Consider the following 18,462-nt stretch of genomic DNA (forward strand, 5'->3'; position numbering starts at 1 on the left):
AGAGACATTCTAGGAAGTAAACAGGAATTCTGAGAATACTTAAACTATTTTATGGTGAGACGTTGCCACTATGCCATCATATTAAAGAGACGTTAAGCTGTTTCTGGATTCAGTCACAATCCTTAAAAGAGATATTTATTAGAAAAAAGAAGATCTAATCATTTGGTAAAATATATGACAGTTTTTATAGAAATCCTAGAGCAGGAGTGGGGAACCCTCTTGGTCAGGAACTATTTTTAATGGTATCTCCTACAATAATTTTACACTGACTCTGTCAGCTAGACCTGATAGGAGTTGCAGTTAAGAATGCATGAAAGCCACCAGATTATATATCATTACTTTGTTTCCCAATATCACTTCTCAGCAGCTTCAGCAATGGTGGCACTGTAGTTCAAAAACTGTAGTTCAGAAACTTCTGAGTAGCCACAAGTTCACTATTTGTCTTAGAGGTATTTCATAATCAACATTTTAAAGTTGTACAAGAAAAAAAAACAATGTCTATTTAAGGACATATGCTTTTCTTCAAGAAGGAAAGAAACTACAAAATATAATTCTTGAGTGACATTTATTTCCCTCTGACAACTAAATCCAAATATATAGTAAAATAACATTTCAGTATGTAACATTGTTACAAATAAGGTCAAATAAAGATACATAAAAATGGTACCTAGAAATTACAGAAACCTTGTCCCTGTAAGATGTTCTGAGTTCCTAGACAGAAATATAAAACCATAAAGTTTCACTATTCTAATTTTACCATATATTCAATCTATGACACTGAATGATCAAAATAATGAGATCTTTATGAAGAAAAAACAGGGATAGGTTAACTACTTACTTGAAGCAAATCTTGATTCAGTTTCCCCTTTATTTACATGTCGTTTAATATGTCCTATCATATCGCTTCTTCGGCTAATAGTTGCTGAGCAGATAATACAGTGATAATGGGATCCCATTTTTATGGATATCTGTAACACATAATGCATACAAATTTAAAGTTCAATACATGCTTTTAAGGTTATACTGTGTATGTGTCTGATATTAAAAAATATAGGAGCCCTAGATAAATTGCCTTAAGAACATAATATTTTAATCTTTAATTCAACAAGAAAGTTTAATTAAAATTAAGATAGCTTTTGAAAATTTTATTAATACTGAGGTTTTAATTTGTTGAACTCAAAAGACATACTGAAGTTTAGACCAACAGTTTTTTTGAAAAGTTACACTGCTGCAATATGGCAAGGCATTGTACATAAAATATGCCTTTTAAAGTAGTTTAGAATGGAAATTCCAGTATCCAATGAATTATTGTGAGTAAAACAAGAATACTTTATCATCTGTTGAAAGAATTGCATTCGTTATCAGTTTGTTTCTGGGTGGAATCTAATTATTTGCTATAATTATATTTAAATATTTGCTATATTTAAAGACCAAAATGACATGAGAAACATGATAGTGTACTTCCTCTTTTCTTACATGATTCTCCCTATGCACTGAGATCATCAGCCTATATCATTGACTTATACAGTGGTACCTCGGGTTACGAATTTAATTCGTTCCGTGACCCTGATCGCACACCGAATTGGTCGCACCCCGAAGCAAATTTTCCCATAAGGTTCAATGTAATTACTGTTAATCCGTTCTGGTGTCCGCGGACCACATGTAACGGGCAGAAAAATGGCCACGGACCACGTGTAACGGGCAGAAAAATGGCCGTGGACCACGTGTAACGGGAGGAAAAATGGCCGTGGACGACGTGTCAGGGCGGAAAATGGCCGTGGACCACGTGTAACGGGCAGAAAAATGGCCGTGGACGTGTCAGGGTGGAAAATGGCCGCGGACCATGTGTAACGGGTGGAAAAATGGCCGCAGACCACGTGTAACGGGCAGAAAAATGGCCACGGACGTGTCAGGGGTGGAAAAACGGCCGCGGACCACATGTCACAGCGGAAAATGGCCGCAGACCACGTGTCACAGGGGGGAAAATGGCCACGGACTGTGTCATGGGAGGGAAAATGGCCGCATATCCGGTTCGTACCCCGAGGTGGAGTTCGCAACCTGAGGTAAATTTTTGCGCCTGGAGCTGGTCGTAACCTGAAAAGTTCGTTAACAGAGGCGTTCGTAACCCGAGGTACCACTGTATATTACTACAACCCCGTTGTTTATCTGAAAGTAGCCTGAGAGGGATAAGATGGAAATCAATATCAGTACTGGTACTTTCATTATGTAATTCCCTTCACATTACTGTGACTTTTAAGACAAATATTTTCATCCATTCTTCTGGCCTTTTAGGGAAGGGAGAGTTATCACTGTCTTTGATTATAAACTGGAACATCATACACACTCTCTCTCTAAACATTGATAAATTCCATACTCAGATATTTCTCTCACAAACTCTATAATCCATTCTTCTTCTTTGTGGTTCTAGCATTTCTCACCCAACTATATTAGAATGACAAAAAATTACTGGGTACTTTTATTGTCTGCCTACCATTCTCACTTACATCATAACTCTACTAGATAAAAACAAGTCCTATAAGTTCTACTACTACAAGCTTCTATACAGTCTGCTATAAGTTTATTTTCCACTTTTCTCAATTACTATTTGTATCACACTAAGAGGAACGATTTTAATTAGAAGAAAATATAGGTAGCTCAGGAGTGAATTATGGAGTCCTTGGTGCTCTCTGAGCTTGGTTGTTTGCAGATGTTTCATTACTCCACTAGGTATCATCACCAGTGCTAGTGAGTGCGGGGTTTGCTCCCTGTTTATGTACAGTAGCTTGCCCTGCCAGTGTTGGTGGAGGTGTGGTTTTCTCCTTGGTAGTTCCTTGATTAAATCAGATACCCACACCACTATCAAAAAGTGCCTGACCACTCAAGGCTTCCAGAGGAGTAATGGTGGATTGAATATGGCTCTGTTTTTGTGGAGTTGACAGCTATGGCAGTTAAGAGAAGCCGATGAAGGATCCAGCCCTTCAGAATCATCTCTGGACAAATGAGATAATTGGATCACCCACAAGTACTCCTTACAGAGGTTCCCTGTGAAGAGATCGCAAATTAGCAATCCCCAGCAGGTTGAGCACTCTGGGAGTTGCAGGAAACATTGAGCATAAGCCGCATTTCAGAGCCTTCAAAAGGACATTAGATTTGCATACACTTCCTCTTTTAATTGATGAAGGAAACTACCTATTAACAGTTTATTTGAAATTAAAAACCTTCTGAAAGGCAAGGTGCTACATACCAGAATTTCCTCTATCCTTGAAGAAAGAAGATTTAAGTTTAAAAAAGGGGGAGAAAACTCTATTTTTTGAAACAGCAAAAGGGAGTTTAGAATATTGATTGTGGACAGTTAAGGGGCCAGATGGATTTGAAAGAATAGTTTTTACAGACTGTTTAAAATATTATAAAAATACAGCTGAAGGTCTTGGAATTAACTGTAAGAAACCTTAATGTGGGAAAGTTTTGACTCTGGAAAGAAACAAAAGACAAGACTGGATGTGGAAGGTTAACTAGAGGAAATCAGAGAGCCATTAAAGATACTTACTAACATACTGGAGGAACACTACTTTACTATAGAAGAATTTAAGTCAGTTTGGGAACATGTGTTCAGGACTTATTTTTACAACTTTCTAATACTCCTAAAGTGGAGTTAACAGACACTGAGGAAGAAAAGATTTTATTTGATAAAACAGAGGCTGAGGATGATTTGAATAGGGATCTTAAAATGGACTTTAAAAAACTGTCAGACTATGAAAGAGATATGGAAGACATGGAAGAAGATGTTGTGGATCTGAAAAGGGACTTAAAAATGTTTGACTATAAGAGTGTCATGAAGAAAGAAGCTGCTTGGGACCTACAGGGTATGCTAGATAGTGTTTTAACAATTAAAGGCGATATTCAGATTATGAATCAGAAGAGTGACACTGACACCCATCTTATTTTGGATCCACAGAAGGGAAGTATGAAAACAGACAGGGAGAAAATGAGATGAGATTATTATGTGGGACTTTATTTGAAGCAGCAACTGAAGATCAAGCCTCTTAAAAAGAAGAAAAAGGAATTCAAAGTGGACTTATGTGATCAGGGTTAAATTGTATACATTGTGATTTTGGGTTGTTACTATTGGAATCTTATTATGGCCAGGATTGTATGATGAAGATTTAAAGATTTTTTTCATATGGGGTTAAATTTTCTATGTTCTATTTGTCAGAGAAAGTTATAGATTAGAAGGTAAAAGGGACCTATTTGATTTAGTCTAAGATATATACATTATTATTGTTGGTGTTTTTAGGTCTATGGAGATAAATCTTTTATGTTGTACTTATTAGAGAAAGTTATAGTTAAAATGCACAATGGATTTATTTAAGATTAAAATATATGAGCTATTATTATTGGTACTCTTACTGCTTTTGCTGAGTAAGATTGATGATTTTTTTATAATTTGGCTATTATTAAGGGATGACAAATGGGTAGAAGAGGGGTTTTTTTTGTAATAACAGACAAGGTCTTAAGTTACTGTAAATGTTTATACTTGTTTGGAGGGAAGGGAAGTCACTTTTTATATGTCTTTCTCTTTCTTTCTCTCTTTCTTTTCTCTCTCTTTTCTTTTTTGTATATCTTGTTTAGTTCTCTATTAACTAGCTTTAATACAATAAAAATATTATATTAAAAAGTGTCTGACCACTCAACCTACTACAGCACGACCAACACAAGCTATGAAAAGGATAACACTACCATACATCAAAAACATCTCAGAAACAATCAACAGACTACTACAACCACATGGGATCACTGTAGCACACAAACCAACTAAAGGCCTCCAAAACATCTTAAGGAAACCAAAAGACCCAACAGCCCAAGAAGAAAAAACAGGTGTCATCTACAACATACAGTGTAAAGACTGTAAAAGCCACTATTTAGGACAGACAGGCAGAAGACTAGCAGAGCACAACCATGAATACCAACTAACAGTCAGAATACATGAAGAAAACTCCTAAATCTCACAAAACATGGAGAGACTCAATCATAGTTTCAACTGGGAAACTGTGAGCATCCTAGACCAAGCTAAATCCAAAAACGCTAGGGAATTCCTGGAAGCTTGTGTCAATAGACACACAGAGATAAGCCACATTTACACAACATTCAAGACAGACAATAAAAAGCTAAGAAGGAAACAAAAAGACTAGAACATCCTCTCCAACAGCCAATACCCAGATAAGCAGGGTTTAACACCAGACAAACAATCAATCAAGCAGAAAACAATACCCTAATCAAGGAACTACCAAGGAGAAATCCACACCCCCATCAACATTGGCAGGGCAAGCTACTATATAAAAACAGAGAGCAAACCCCACACACACTAGCACTGATGATGTTACCTAATTGGGTAATGAAACATCTGCAAGCAAACAATCAAGTTCAGAGAGGACCAAGGACTCCACGGAACCATTTTAGTTAGGATAAAAATATAGGCTAGCTAGCATCACATAGAATATGTAATTGAGAGGGAAAGTAGCTGTAAACCAATACATCACATGCATTTCCCTTATGTGCAAAATACTTAATAACAAGCAAGCATTCTGTCATTACCACCTACCAGGCAAAAAGGGGTCCAAAACTGAGATATAAATTTATACTGTAAGCTGCACATTCTTTATAAGGAAGAATGGATGGAATATAGGTATACAGATAAGAAAGATAATGTCTGAAAGGAAAGCTTATTGCCCCTGTTAACTAGGGAACTCAAGTTTAAAATTAAGAGAGATGAATGTAACACATAAGTAACTAAAATAGAACTATTGGTAATAATTCATACAGCTGAATAGCTGTTACCTGGTCTCCTGCAACATTTGGTTTCACAGGGCGGCATGGCAAGTCACAGATGCACATTCTATAGCCTGAAATTCAAAAAAGACATTAAACACTTCTAAATGATTAGATTTTCAACAATGAGTAACTGTTTGCAACACTGAGTAAAATATCATTCATGTTCTGAAAGTTCTATCTTGTCAAACTAAACTGTTTAATTTTAACTTCCAGAAATATGATACATGGAAAATAAAGTGTAACCACCATTAGTGATGTAAATTTCCTAATCCAAGATGTGGGGAGAGGAGGCTGGTTGCTTCAAATCATCTCTAAGGATTGTGCATCCACATTTTTAATACAAGTGCCTAATAACATAAAGCTGATAAGTGAAAGAAGGCCTATTTTAACATAAGTAAAGTTTTTCTCATAAACAACACTAATGCATGGCAATTAAAGACTTAACCAATGCATAATATCCTTTGAGTCAATCATGAAGTCCTCTAAAGAAGAAAACAAAAGAAAACTTGAAGAATAAAGGAATAAAGGAAATGATGGAATGTTCCTTTATAATGTAGGGAAAAGCTCATCACCTCTTTTGAGAAAAGAAATTATAGTGGACGAAAGCTCAAGGAGGGCTTTCCTTCTATTTTGCTCTAGTGAGACAAACTCAGAAAACTTAGAGCAGATTAGCAAGTAAAGCCAGAAGATTGGTCAAAAAAATCAACACTTTAAAGTACTTTATGTGTAGGGACAAATTAACTATAAATCTGATTGGGATTAGGATTGGATTTATATATTGTTACAATATTCAGTAAAATTACCTGAATGGTGAATTTTAACTCACACCTAGTTTAAGAAATCTCATTTTGGATTTGAACTTATAAATAAAGTGTATATGGACATGCGAAGCAGCACAGGATATACAACTGAATAGTCTTTATGTTATTCAGATGATTAGATGTATATTTCATATTCCCATTTCCGAGGGATGGGGTTTTTTGAATTTACTTATTTTAGTAGGCATTTAAAAAGAAGAGAATCAAAAAGCAGAAAAAGCAAGAAAAACAAAATACAATTGGAAAGAAATTTACAGGCAATGTAAGCTTAAATAAAAATGCTGAAGTAATATTAGATTAGTGCTGCCTATTAAAGTATTTTGTATCACTTTAAGACTTTGGTATGTTATTGAAGTCAAGTTGAAAGCCAATTATTAGTTATACATAAAACCAGTTCAGTATACCTTGTGGGAATATAAGGTTTGGTGTTACAAGTTTTTCAAATTTGGTCAAGTCTTTAAGTATTCCACCTTGTTTTTGTTTTCCACCTTCCTTTTGAACAATACTGCTTATTTGGAGATACTGAAACCAATAAGGTGATTCTGACCATTCTGAAGAAAGAATCTCAAAAGATGAAATCTTTGTTTTGTTAATAATTAGGTCTTGCTGTCTATATACATTATCATGTTTTCACTAGTTCATTTTTTAAACACATTCACTTCATGAAAATAAATATTTAATATTGAAGCAAGAGGTGACAAGTCTAGACTAATCCCTTTTCTGTGTTCATCACATATTTTTAATATGCTGCATTTATCTGACCATATAAAATTAGTTATTTGTCTCTGCCATTTGTTTAATATCTTATCTTCAATTTGTATTGGAATCATTTGAAGTATGAAGTTAAGCCTAAGTAAAATATTCATTTTTACTGCTGTTATTCTTCCTAGCCAGCTTTCTTTGTCTTAAATTGTCTATCATAAAGATTTTCCAGGTCTATGAATGATTATTCTTAAATAAATCTTGTTTGGTTTTTTTGTAAATGAATTCGCAGTATCTGATCTTTTTAACAGTAATATTAATCCTAGTTATTTGCTGCAGAAATTGATTTTCTTCATCAGGTAAATACGACATAATCATCAGAGTCTTGTTCTTATTAATGTGGTATGCTAATACCAAGCCATATTACTGTATATATTCCATTATCAATTCTACCCAATCCCTTGGATGGGTAACTACAATACAATATCATCTGCATATACAGGTAGTCCTTGGGTTAAGAATGCCTGGGTTACAGATATCCCGTAGTTAAAAACAGAGCCTACTGTAGCAAAATTTGAGTTAAATGCACAATGATTCAAATTAAATACACAATGGTTCGAGTTCATTACATAATACTTATACAGTATTATACAATAATACCATTCCAGCTTACATACAAATTCAATTTAAGGACAGACCTTCTTAAACTGGGGACTACATATAATTTTACTTTATGTTCTTGATTTTTCAGTTTATATCCTCTTTTTTTTTTCCCTTGTCATATCTTCCTTGCCAATAGTTCTAATGTTAGCAGAAATAAGGGAGAAGGGGCAGCCTTGGCTTGACCCCTTTGCTATAATACATTTTTGTAATAAAAGTCCATTGACCATTATCTTGGCTTCTTGTTCTTGAATGTTATCCTTGTGCTCCTTGATCTCTTGGAGGCTTTTGACAGTGTCGACCACAATACCCTTCTGAGCCAGCTCCCTGGGTTGGGGACTGGGGGCACCGTTTTACAGTAGTTCTCTTCCTTTCTTCAGGGCTGCTTCCAGCTGGTGTTGGTTGTGGGGGGGAGAGATATTTCCCTAGGCCCCTCCTGTGTAGGGTGCCACAGGGTTTTATTCTCTCTCCCTTCCTTTTCAACATCTACATGAAACTGCTGGATGAGGTCATCCGCTGATTTGGGGTTCTGTAATCATCAGTATGTTGATGATACCCAATTATATCTTTCAACTCCTGGCTGGCCAAGTGAGGCTGTTGAGGTTCTGCCCCAGTGCCTGGAGTTTGTATGAGTTTAGATGGGGAAGAAATGATTCTGACTTTGACTTACCAAGAATGAGTGGCCGTGGGAGTTTGGACCACCCAGATCTGGGGGTCTTTGATCTTGGATAGGGTGGCACTTCCCTATTCAAGGGTGGTACACAACTTGGGGGTCTTCCTGGATTTACAGCTCCTGCCTGATGAGCAAGTGGCAGCTATGGCCAGGAAGACCTTTGCACAGCTTCATCTGGTACACGAGTTGTGCCCTTTCTTAGATTGGGGAGCTGTTCAGACAGACACTCGTGCCCTGGTCACCTCACAGCTTGACTACTGCAATGTGGTCTATATGGGGTTGCCCTTGAAGATCACCTGGAAGCTTTAATTGCTCAGTATAACTCATGTAACACCTTTGCTTCGCAAGCTGCCCTGGTTGCCAGTTTCCTTCTGAGTGTGAGCCAAGGCACTAGTTGCTACCTATAAAGCCCTACATGGTATAGGGTCTGGTTACTTAAGAGACTGCCTGTCTTGCATAGTATCTGTCTAGCCAATCTTATCTGGCAGGGTTCTGGCACTCCAGGTTCCTTCAGTTAAACAATGGCATCTATTGGGACTCCAGAAGTGTGCCTTCACTGTAGGAACACTTGCCCCCTGGAATGAGGTCTCCCCTAAATGGCCCCTACTCTATTGGTATTGTGGCCCTGAAACCTGGCTCTTCACCCAGGCCTTTGGTGAGTGTGATTGAAGCCCCCTTTTCTTCTTTTTCTTTGTTCCCATCTGGGTTTGCTATCTCTGCCATCTTCGTTCCTTTTTGTTATGTGTTGTTTTCTTGTTTTAAATGTTTTTAACAATTTGTAAACTGCTGAGAGTCACTGGGAGTTGAGGGACGTATAAATTTAATAAATAATAATACCCTCTGTATCCCTATAAGAAATTTTTAACCACAGTTCTTCTTCAGAGTCATTCCAAATTATCAAAAGCTTTCTCTAGGTCAAGAAAAATCATAACTACTTTTTTTGTTTTTCTGATTTATACTGTTAGTAATATTCGAATTATATCTATTATTTCCCTCATGTATCTCTTCAGAACAAATCCAAGCTGACCAAGATGTATTCATTCAGTTAAAAGGCCATTTAATCTCTTTGCAAGTATTGCCATAAACATTTGTAATCTACATTCAATACAGAGGTCTATACAACCCTAGGTGAGTTGGATAATTCCCCTCTTTTGTAAATCAAGGAAATAAAAGCTTCGTGGCAGGAAGGAGGAAGTATCTAACATTGCTATATCTCATCCTTTACCTGAATTAATGGTTTAATCAAACCTTCCTGGAAGATCTTATAATATATAATATATTGTAGAAAAACAGTCTTGTCCTAAGGATTTGTTGAATTTTATCTCTTCCATTGTTGAAGTATACCTCTTTCCATTCTAAACAGAAGTAATCATTATTTTTTCTTGTTCTTTTCACTGATGATATTTATTTGAAAGATTTATATGCCACCCATCTTGTGGCACACAACTCTGGGCAGCTAACAACAACAATAAAAACACAAACAATAAAAACAATGCAAGAAAACAAAACAAAAAAAACAAAACAAAACCAGGCAATCCATCAACTACCATCCAAATCCATCAACTACACCCATTCATCTATACAATCTCCCGGGCTCCGGCCTTACTGTCCCAACGCCTGGGGGAAAAGCCAGCTCATCTCTTTTCTTGAACTCTGACCATTATAAATTAAAGAATGCTCCTGTGATCGTGATGTTTGACTTAGAACACAAATTACACAGAAAAGCTAACAGTTGTCATCTAAGTGCATTACTATTAATAATGGCATTTTAGCTGTATTTACCTTCAAATTCAACGGACACTTTCCAATGAAGATTCTGAAGGTGGCGATGGAGCTTGTGACCATTGCAAGCTTTGAACCTCTCTTCAGGACATAAGGGGCAGGACTTCTTATCAGCTGGTAATTTAAATTAGATCAAAATAAGGGGAAAAATGCAATAACCCAGTCTTTCAGTTTTGAGAAAATGGAAGCAATTCCTTGAAGTTTCCTTGACAATATACAGAAGTAGTAATTGCATCTCAACTCAACAACTTGCAATCAAATCATTAATACTTGAAAAGTGTAAGAACCTTATTTGTTTTAAAAGTCATGATTTAAAGTTTAGTTAAACTAGTGTTGAAGTATCTGAGATCCAAGACTGAAGTAGAAATCTTTAATCTTTTCTTCACAAGATTAATTAAGATAATCTAAGGTTACTATAGAAATAACTAGCACATCACTGCCTACTCAACAGATACATTTTTCTTGTTCCTTTCCATGCTGTAAGCATTACTATGGATATCCTTGTTCCTAGCTTCTTCTGGGAAACTAATTTTACTGCATCTTCTCACTTGGACCTGACAACAAGGACAGAACTGCAGGTATAGCCCTACAGTGATATAAGTGAAATGATACTTACTTTTGTTTTTTTCTTTAAAATATTTTAATCACTACCACTTAAATAATTTGTTGTAATTCTTTACACATATTGCCTAGACTGATAACCATCACTGATGCATCGCTCCTTATCTGGCTCCCATTTTAAGATCAATAATATATTTTTTTCAGACTTTCTCTGTTTTCTGTACCTACCATGCTAAGTATCTGTCCAAAAACTGAATGCCACAAGCATTACATTTCAATCATTAGTCGTTTACTTCTGGAGATATTTTTAATACCTGCCAGTTGTTGGTCTTCATTCTTGGAATCAGAAGAAATTAGGCAACCTTCCTGCAGATCAGCCAGTTTTTCTAAATCAGCAAGGGTCCTCTGAATTGAAATATGTTTCTCTAAAATAAACAATTCAAATTATTTTTCAGCAAAGGCTGTGTCTGTATATACGCACTAAACATAATCAAGTACTACTTAACTTCAATCTTTCAAACAGTTTCTAGAAGTCTGGAGTTTTTGTGCATTGTGTCTCTCAATCAATCCTCTGATCCTATAATGGCCCATGTTTACCTAATCATCTTGCCTATTAGGTCCCCATGGCTCTGTAATAGTACTGTAGTACTCTTTCCCCAAACAAATCCAAAAGATAAAAAAAAATATTAAAAACCTCATACTAAATTTCCACTAAAGTTCATACATTGACAATATATTTAGAACAGCATTAAAATATTACATAGGCTTTGAACTGGAATATTTGTGGAGCTCATCAGCTAAATTTGAGAATTATCTGGGCAACTGAGTGTGTGCTTCTCTTTTTCCTGCTGAATGGGGAAGATGTTTGCTCACTTGCCATGCTTACAATCTAAGGGAAGTGTGATAGAATGGAATTATGAAGGCCAGGCTCAGGGAGATAAACATTTTCTTAGCTCCCCAGAAGAGAGTGGGAGGAACAAGAGGATGAGACTGGCACCTCCCTGAGGAGTTCACACTGTTGTGGCTGGCTGACTTTGGGATCTGGGGCTTCAGTCTGGGAAGATTCTTGCTAGAGGTTGTAGCTAATAAACATAACTGGACTGAATTTGCACTGTCTCTTGGAGTTCCTTGGGCTAGGCCTGACAGGAAGAATCTTATAGCTGCAGCTGACTATGGGTCAAGTAATCAGCATTCATCAGCCAACAGCTCAGTTCCAGCTAGCAGTCTGGAAAGAAGAGATAAGTTGGCAATGAGCAACTAAAAGAGCTAACAGGAACAGGGGAGTTTTGTAGGGAGGGACAAAAGGAAGAAGGGCACACTGACTTCCCACCTCCAGAGACTAAATGTCAAGGTAAGTTTAGCAACTTGTGAAGAAGCCAAGACCCCAAATTCTGTAAAAGTATAAGAGCTATCTCTTAGGTCAAACAGTCCATAAAGAAAAAAAGCAAGTTACCAACAATAATTACAGGTAGTCCCTGCTTAACTATTGTAATTGGGATTGGAATTTCTATCACTAAGCAATGCAGTTGTGAAGTGCAATGTCATGTGGCTGCACCACTTAGTGATGGCAGTTCCAGCAGTTGCCAGTTACCATCGTTAAGTGAGGATTGTGTGGTCCATTAAATGAGAACCTCACATGATCATGACTTTCAACTTCCAGCTGGCTTCCCTATTGGCTTTGCTTGTGGAAAGCCACCAGGGAAGATTGCAAATTGTGATCATGTTACCCTGGGACGCTGCAAGGGTCGGAATTCCAGGCTGGTTGCCGAGTGCCCAAATCGCAATCACATGACCATAGGGGCACTGCAACAGCCAGAACGTTGAGGTCCAGTTGTAAGTACTTGTTCAGCGCCATCACAAGTTTGAACAGTTGTTGAACAAGTGGTCATTAAACGAGGACTTGTAGTACAAAAAAATATCCATGTCATGTGGGAATTTATAATGGTTGCCTTTTTTAAAGCAAAAGTGATAGCCTTTTCTAGTAAAGAAGCTGTTCAAGCTCCTACATAGTTTTTCTGAAATTTTGCCAACTAGTACATCCTTTTTCAAATGAGGCAATCAGAAGTGTACACAGTATTTCAAATTGGACACACCATACATTTGGATAAAGGCATCACAGTGTTGGGATTTTGTGGCAGCAATCCATAAAAGTTTATCAATTTGGTCAACGGTTTTTAAAAATTCAGATATACAGTATTGACAGGATCACCTCCATGGATGTGCCTGCTGACACTTAAAAAAAGAACTCTAGAAAATTGGTGAAGCAGAATTTACCTTTGCAGAATCCATGCTGATTTTCCTTGATCAAAACATGTTTCTCTATCTGCCTACTTTTTATTATTATTGTTAGCGTTTCTATTAGTTTGTCTGGAATAGACATTAAACAGACTGGTCTATAATTTCCCAGAACATTACTGGCAATGGGAAGACAGGAGATTTGATTTGTGTCTCCTTGCTGCTCTTATGCTGACTTTTGGTGTTCCTGCCATCAAAGTGAAGCAAGCGAAAAGCCATCGCTTCTCCCAAAAAGGAGAGCAAACAATTGAAAGCAAAGAATTTCCTCCATGGAATTAGAATAAGTTTTAAACTCTGGTTTCTAGCTAAAAAAGGTTAACTCTTTCCTATATTTTTGGCTCTATTTTCAGTGGCAAAGAATAAATAATGTATTTTGGCTTTTATGTATCTTTGGGCATAATTTGGAATTATGGCGCTGAACATTTACTTAAATACTGTATATATAATGTATATATTTAACTGGGACAAAATCCCAGTGTATTCAGTGGGCTTCCTCATTACTAACTGTATTGGGATTACACAGGGTGTTTCATTGACTGGCTGGAGGTCCAGAGATTTGGGGTGATTTCATGATATATCAGAAAAAGTTCAGTGCCGCTGAAATGCAGTGGCTCTGGGGGCTGCATTCATGATGTAGTATGTTGATCCATTATTGTATATTTTAATAAACTTAAACTGAAGTTAGGAACCAATAAGTTGTAGGTAGTATACTCCTGACTACATTATAAGGTTTTGTTAGAGTGGTATTACACTACTACTAAAGTGATAAGCAGTCACCTCCTTTGAGGTTTGATCTATAAATCTTGGGAGAAATACATATGAACATACAAAGAATTCACATTTTTGCCTAACGCTGCAATATTTTTCAACATTAACAATTAGACGATGTAACCCATCTTATACTCTTTATCTATATATTTTTACTAATTTGTAAAAGACAGATTGGCAGAATATTTCATGTCCTGTAAACAACCCCACATAAAGCAAAGTTTTCTGTATTATCTTAGCGAACCTTGTAGAGATTTAGATGATGCATCTAGTAGGTTACTGTTAAGATCTTCAATGGAATTTTGCTCTGTTTCTTTCATTTTGGCATTTATATCTTCATTAATAATTTCTATATCTTGCCTGGAGCTATCAAGTTTTTTGGAGTCATCCATCCCATCTACACAAAGATAAAAAACCAAGATTATAAGGCAAAACAATACATATTAATTAGCTGCATTATTTTCTGTGTAAATATACTACAGTATTCCAATTAGTATATATGCAATGCAAAAAAGTGTGAGATAAAAGATAAATTAGATCCATTAAAATTAACAAGAGTTCAGTAAATCATCACTAACAAGTCCCACAGAATTTAGTTGTTTTTTTCCAAATAAAAAATTGAGTTTGGAACTAACAATTTGAAAAGGAAAGTAGCATGTCTAGTGCCAGATTTACTGAAAACTACACTTTGTACAATACTTCATACCTAAGAGAAAATTTTTAAAATTATGTATTTCCATTTGCATTCCTGCTTCAGATATTTTTTCCTCTCAAACTTAATTTAACCAGTTACATTATTTTTAAGCAAGTTCTTATTAACCAATGTCCAACTCTAACCAAGATCTCAAGCTAATTTGTAAATCCTGGTGAAGATGGGATCTGGTTAAAATTGCCCATTCCTGAGAATAGAACAAATGTGATTTTTAGCAATGCTTAAGGCTGGCATAGGAAGGAAATGAAATATATGTTCTCATTTCTTGCTCATAATTTCATAATTGCAATTAAAGATTTGAAAACTGATCTTTGCACAATTTTTTCTTCTAAGCAGTAAGCCAACTTTATTCATACTGTAATACACAAAAATAATATTTATATGCATATAATTCAGTCCACCACCTTTCTGGTACCAACTTCATTGCCTTAAACGAATGCCTTCCATAAAGTTACTTATTTCTGCTTAATGACCATTACTGACATTTACAAATATGAATGCACTATTTTAGTGAAAATTAATGTATCCTAGTGTAGAGGAAATATTCAAAGTAAAAATGATCTAAAAGGTTGGTCCTACTTATGCTTTTCTACAAGGACATAGCAAGGAATATCAACAATTAGGATTAATATGATATTCTTAATATTTTGCCTGAAAATAGAGAATGAAATACTGTAGACATGCCCCAGGATTAGGAAGTTATTCAGGGGAGTATTTATGAATTAAAAAAAAAACTACTTTACAATTAAAGAGAAGTTTTAACATGGGGCTATGCCAAGTTTTAGGGCTAGGGGACAGATTTGGAATTCTGAGAGCTTGTTTGTAGCCGCAAGTAAGAGCTGCCAAGGTAGACGCATCTGGTGATTCAATATTTATTTATCCAAAAACATATGAAGTTGCCCCTTGCTCTCCTCTCTAATCCACAGAATGCCTGTACCATTCTCTCTCTCCCTCTCTCTCTCTCTTTTGGACAGGTGAGACACCCTGTCAAACAACGGTGTATTCATCACTCATTTTAATTTTCTAAGGATATTTGTTGAGGAAATCAATATAGAGTTGTAGGGTTTTAGAATATATTTACACTTAGACACAATAGATCTTTCATATTCTATGCTGCCATTTATTATTACACTTTTACAGAATAGAGTAATCCAGATTAGTATTTATATGGCACATATTCATAGGGAGAAAGTGCTAACAGTTTTTTTGTAAAAATGCTAAAAAAGCAAAGATGATGCTTCCTCTGCAACAATGATTAAAAATATTTCTGACATTAATATGGGGTACTTGCTGAGAAGGACTATATGAGACAAAAAATATAATATAAAAATATATATCCAGAATACCAAAAAAAGGAACATAAATTAGATATTAGACCAGAGAGACTGTAATTAATAAATTTATAAACACCAAATACATTTTTCTAAGATGTATACCAAAGGCAATTTACCCTTAGAATTGACCCTTAGACAATAAAAAAGCTAAGAAGGAAACAAAAAGACCAGAACACATCCTCTCCAGCAGCCAACACCCATATAAGCAGAGATTAATACCAGACAAACAATCAAGCAGAAAACAATACCCTAATCAAGGAACTAAGGAGAAAACCACTCTCCCACCAAAACTGGCAGGGCAAGCTACTGTATATAAACAGGGAGCAAACCCCACACTCACACTGATGATGTTACATAGTTGGGTAATGAAACATCTGCCAGCAAACAACCAAGCTCAGAGAGCACCAAGGAACCCACAGTTCAACCCTGAGCTACATATATTCTCTTCTACTGGAAGCATAATCCTTTCTTGCATTATGCAAGAGTCTTAGTTTCAGTTTAGCAAAACTATGCATGAAAAGAGAAACTAAGACCTAGTTATGCATAAGTCTTATTTCAGTTTAGCAAAAGTATGCTTGCTGATTCAACTAATATAGGAATACAATTAAGGATTTTTACATTTATTTTTATCTTGCTCTCTAAAAACCTTAAAGCAGTATTGAAATCTACTTCACTTTTATCCTGCTCATGGCTTCTTGAAACTTACAGTTCCCAGCAAAAGAATGACTAGTGCAGCGTTTAAACTTAACTGCGAGGAATTCTGGGAATACTTCTTTTTTTTTTTTTTTAACTTTGTAAGGCAATGTCTTGAGTGAAAGATTGGGCAAGAACCACCATATATTACATTATATAATGATAACAGAGGCCTGGTGTTGCTGCCTTGAACCACCAGCCTTCTGGATTTTTTCCTTTTATTTTTGTAAATGTGTGCTGTTATAAATTTTAATTGTATATATTGTTTTAATATGTTGTGAGCCACCCAGAGTCCCCCATTGGGGGGAGATGGCCAGTGATAAGTTTAATAAATAAATAAAATAAAAATAAATATTATATATTAACCAGCATGTAGCATACTTTATAAAGTAATAATTCAATGATTTATTATCACTCATTGGAAAACCCCAAGCCAAGAACAACATGGACTCAAAGATAATTATTCTCAATTCCATGAATCCTCAATTCCATCTATTTTTTTTTTTTTTGTCTGCGCTCAGTCATTACTGACCCTGCAGTGACTCCTTGGACGAGTCCTTGCAGTTTTCAAGGCAATTGTTTCAGAAGTGGTTTGCCAGAGCCTCCTTCCTAGAGCAGAGCCCAGCTGGTGAGCGCAGGAGGCGGGGTTTCCGTTGCTTCGCACCCTTTTTCTTCTGGCGAGCGTGGTTTCGCGCTTACCGGTAACTGCTTCCGACTCCTTTTGCAAGGCGCCACCAGTATTTTTCCTCCCACCGGAATGAGAGTACCCATTTATCTACTCACGTGAGTTTTCGACCTGTTGGGTTGACAGGAACTGGGGAGGAAACAGGAGCTCACCCTGTTTAGCGCAAAGGCTGGACTCGAACCGCCAAAGCGTCAGCCATTTCTGGCCGGCAACTTTCAGCATCATTAAGCCGCTGCACCACCGCGTCCCCCTAATTCCATCTATATCACGGCTAGAAAACTTGTGGCCCTCCAGATATTCCTAAACTACAATTGCCAGCATCCATTGTCCAAGCTAATTCAACAGTATTAACGACCACCAGTTTCCCCTTCTTGATCTAGATCCAGGCCCAAGAATATTTGCTCAGGCTTCTGTTGGGTTTTCCTCATTCACTCACAGTTCATGCCACTTTGCCTCTTCAAGAGATTGAAATAAAAGATGCAACCTTTATTTGCTTTATTTTTTACAATACCTAAGATTGCCAGATAACAATATGAAATTCTGGAAGATCTCAGCTATTAGATCTCTGAAACAATTTGCCTTTTGTGTGCCTCTCAGTATCCTAAGCTAGTGTTGGAAAAAGAGAATGTGTGCTTCTTAAAATATTCAGTTAGCTATAATTAACTCAATATTTCTTCTTTCTGCCCAAAGGGCACTCAAGCAGTCATAAAACAATCAGTAAATTAAAAATCTCAATGTTTTCACCAGGAAGCAAATCTTAAATACTATAATAAACAAATAAAGCATAATTGACATAAATTTATATTCTAGAGCTATGTCATAAGGCTATATTCACACATTTAATCAAAGTAGTTTTGCCCATACTTTTGCTTGCAAAGGAAAAAGAAAAAACACTTTGATTAATCAAAATAATTAGATATATTTCGGCATAAAGCAGGACAGGATAAATT

General features: G+C 36.2%; 1 protein-coding gene across 2 annotated transcripts in view; it reads right to left on the reverse strand.

The window, feature by feature from the left end:
* TRMT1L (tRNA methyltransferase 1L) overlaps positions 1-18,462 on the reverse strand; it is a 31,580-nt gene that overhangs the window by 11,324 nt on the left and 1,794 nt on the right. For both annotated transcript variants that reach the window (XM_007434512.4, XM_007434511.4), the window contains exons 2-6: positions 14,333-14,485; positions 11,340-11,450; positions 10,465-10,578; positions 5,836-5,900; positions 839-968 (exon numbers count right to left, since the gene is read on the reverse strand). In XM_007434512.4, the coding sequence (XP_007434574.1) occupies positions 839-968; positions 5,836-5,900; positions 10,465-10,578; positions 11,340-11,450; positions 14,333-14,485 (573 nt within the window). The remainder of the gene's footprint in view (positions 1-838; positions 969-5,835; positions 5,901-10,464; positions 10,579-11,339; positions 11,451-14,332; positions 14,486-18,462) is intronic.

The sequence above is a fragment of the Python bivittatus genome, unplaced genomic scaffold (genome assembly GCF_059951505.1).
Source record: "Python bivittatus isolate LINGU-HERP-01145 unplaced genomic scaffold, Pbiv_v1 ctg000700_np1212, whole genome shotgun sequence".
NCBI classification, from domain to species: domain Eukaryota; kingdom Metazoa; phylum Chordata; class Lepidosauria; order Squamata; family Pythonidae; genus Python; species Python bivittatus.